This window comes from Apis dorsata, unplaced genomic scaffold, assembly GCF_000469605.1.
Source record: "Apis dorsata unplaced genomic scaffold, Apis dorsata 1.3 scaffold_61, whole genome shotgun sequence".
NCBI classification, from domain to species: Eukaryota; Metazoa; Arthropoda; class Insecta; order Hymenoptera; family Apidae; genus Apis; species Apis dorsata.
Genome location: NW_006263361.1, coordinates 610,661 through 613,056, shown reverse-complemented (window position 1 = coordinate 613,056; position 2,396 = coordinate 610,661). Strand labels below are relative to the sequence as shown.

The 2,396-nt window shown below is 23.0% G+C and overlaps 2 protein-coding genes across 2 annotated transcripts in view; one reads left to right on the top strand and one right to left on the bottom strand.

The window, feature by feature from the left end:
* Window positions 1-1,773, bottom strand: LOC102671650 (SUMO-activating enzyme subunit 1). The gene is made up of 6 exons (XM_006609868.2): window positions 1,556-1,773; window positions 1,189-1,360; window positions 871-1,127; window positions 595-776; window positions 361-493; window positions 1-285 (listed from the first exon to the last, which is right to left on the bottom strand). The coding sequence occupies exons 1-6, from the start codon at window positions 1,651-1,653 to the stop codon at window positions 123-125; spliced, it is 1,005 nt and encodes a 334-aa protein (XP_006609931.1). The 5' UTR covers window positions 1,654-1,773; the 3' UTR covers window positions 1-122.
* Window positions 1,774-1,939: 166 nt separating this feature from the next.
* Window positions 1,940-2,396, top strand: part of LOC102671519 (protein C12orf4 homolog) — a 4,038-nt gene continuing 3,581 nt past the window's right edge. Inside the window, exon 1 of the mRNA XM_006609867.2 lies at window positions 1,940-2,104. The gene's annotated coding sequence lies outside the window, so the exon portion shown is untranslated. The remainder of the gene's footprint in view (window positions 2,105-2,396) is intronic.

Genomic DNA, 2,396 nt, shown 5'->3' with positions numbered 1-2,396 from the left:
TTTTTTTTTTTTTTTTTTTTTTTTTTTTTTTTTTGTAAGAAACATGGACTGAATAATTATGAAAATAATAATCCTGACAATTAATATAAAAAGGTATTTCGACATACCATCCTGCAAAAAAATTATTGACCCAATCTCAAAATTTTTCCACACAAAGTATCTGGATTAAAAAGGAATAAATTATTATGTGGAGCACCTTTTTGTGAAACCGTTTTAATTATCTCTTGAGCCATAATGCCTCCAACAATAGCACAAACTGGACTAACTTGAGCATATATATCACCTCTGAAATTTTTAAATTTATTTTTAAATAAATTGAAAATTTAATATTTTATATATAACGTTTTTATAAATACGTACTCGACTAAATGATTTATTTTATCCTCAAGATCAAATTTTTTAATAATTGTAGAAGCTTCAACTTTAAATTTTTCAGAACCTCTTTCACTAGGAGATGGATCTTGGCCATATTTTTCACGATAATTGAGCATTACTATAGATGAAAAAAAAAAAAAAGAATAAAGAAAAAAACGTATAATGCAAAAGAAGTTTAATTTCTTATTAGAAAAGAATTTATTATTAGGAAACACTTACTTAATAACATATAATATATTTCTGAGTCTTTAGGAAGAGAAGATTTTGCAACATTTAAAATTGATTTAAAAGGTACAAAAGTATCTACATGTTTTTCGGTTACAGTTATGTTTTCAAATTTTTCTTTTTGCATAGGTTCACCACTTTCTGAGATTTGTACTTTTTTAGTTTGTACTACATCTCTGGAAAATAAAATGGTTTCAATTTATTAAGAATTCATTTAATAAATTAAATTAATAAAATAATGTTCTAGACAATGTTTAGAAATTTACTTACTCTACATATTCATGAGTCATTAAATCAGCAAAAGTATAACCTAACGTTCCCCATACATCTCCAGTAAAAAACTTCACATTATGCTTTCTACATGCTTCATTAATTTTATTTATTTGTGTAATGGTACATTGTGTTGCACAAACAACATCAAAGTTACTAAAATATGTATCTGGTTTATCATCAATATTAGATGTGTCTGCTTCGATGTTAACCATAGAATTTAAATTTTGTGCCCTTTGTATAGATGCCTCAGCTCTCTAAGAATATAATTTTTAATGTGAGTAATATATCTTTCTATATTTAATTTTGTTTACTTACGTTCTTTTCTATTAATTCTTTGGGTGTTAAAAATTGTGAACATCGATCTTCAATTGTAACATTTCTATGATCTAAAAATGTAACTGATTTAACACCTGCTAAAATGATATTTTTTGCTATTTCTGCTCCAAAGCCATTTAAGCCTATTAATAAAATTTTTGCTGCTCGTAATCTGTAATATTGTTTAATATTATAAATCAATTTTAAAAGATATAAGTTAAATATTTATATAACTGATTAAATGATTACTCTAAACTAATCATATAAAGAAATATTACTAATATTTTTTTAATTAATTTTATGAAATTAAAATATATATTATTTTATGACTTTAAAATTTTTAGAGGTTAGATTACACTATACTTGCCGTTTCTGTGATTCTAAACCCCACAATCGAATTTGTCTATCATATAACTCAGCTTCATGATCTGTTAATTCTACACTTTGATTTTTATCTTCAACCATGTTAAAATATTTGATTTAATATTGAAATTTTATTACCGCCAAAATCACGTTCTAAAATTATGCCGACCGGTGTAGTTCGCAAATAATAGCCAACATTATAATATATTAATTCAAATAGTAGAAAGTTTATTACACGATATTTATTATTTTTTAATAGACAGTAAATTATAGTATTTTATAAAATGAATTTTTTTACAAAGATTTTTTTTATTAATTTTATATTTTCGAAATATAATGTAACAAGAAATGTATTTTTTAAATTCTATGATATAGATTCATGTTGGACAAACTGTTAATTAAATGTGGGCGTCAAAGACTTTCTGCAAGTGTTATGTGCGAATTCCATCTGTTTCTTTAAAATGTTTTATTCAAAACAAAGCAAAAGCGAGTTTTCCAAATGAAAATAGATAATTCGACAAGGCAAATAGAAACAAGAAAATAAAGATATCTTGCAAGTATAATTTTCAAAATTTAGGTTAAGTCATAAATAAAGAAATATAAAAAATATATTAATTTATTTTCATATTTATTTAATTTATATATGTGTATTTTCAAATATATTTATATTGAATAGAATTATTAAAATTATTATCTTGTAATTTTAAATCGTTTACTTAATAAAAAACGTATATTAAAACAATTATTTATATATATAAACAAAACAATAATTTTTCTATTAGCATTCTCGTACGTTCTCATACGTATTAAAAATTATAAAACGAATATCTTATTCTTGTGTAAAT

Coding starts and splice junctions, on each gene's coding strand:
- LOC102671650 (XM_006609868.2), bottom strand. CDS start 1,653: ATGGTTGAAGATAAAAATCAAAGTGTAGAATTAACAGATCATGAAGCT. Junction 1,361..1,555: donor GGTTTAGAATCACAGAAACG/GCAAGTATAGTG, acceptor ACAATATTACAG/ATTACGAGCAGCAAAAATTT. Junction 1,128..1,188: donor AAGAATTAATAGAAAAGAAC/GTAAGTAAACAA, acceptor TTATATTCTTAG/AGAGCTGAGGCATCTATACA.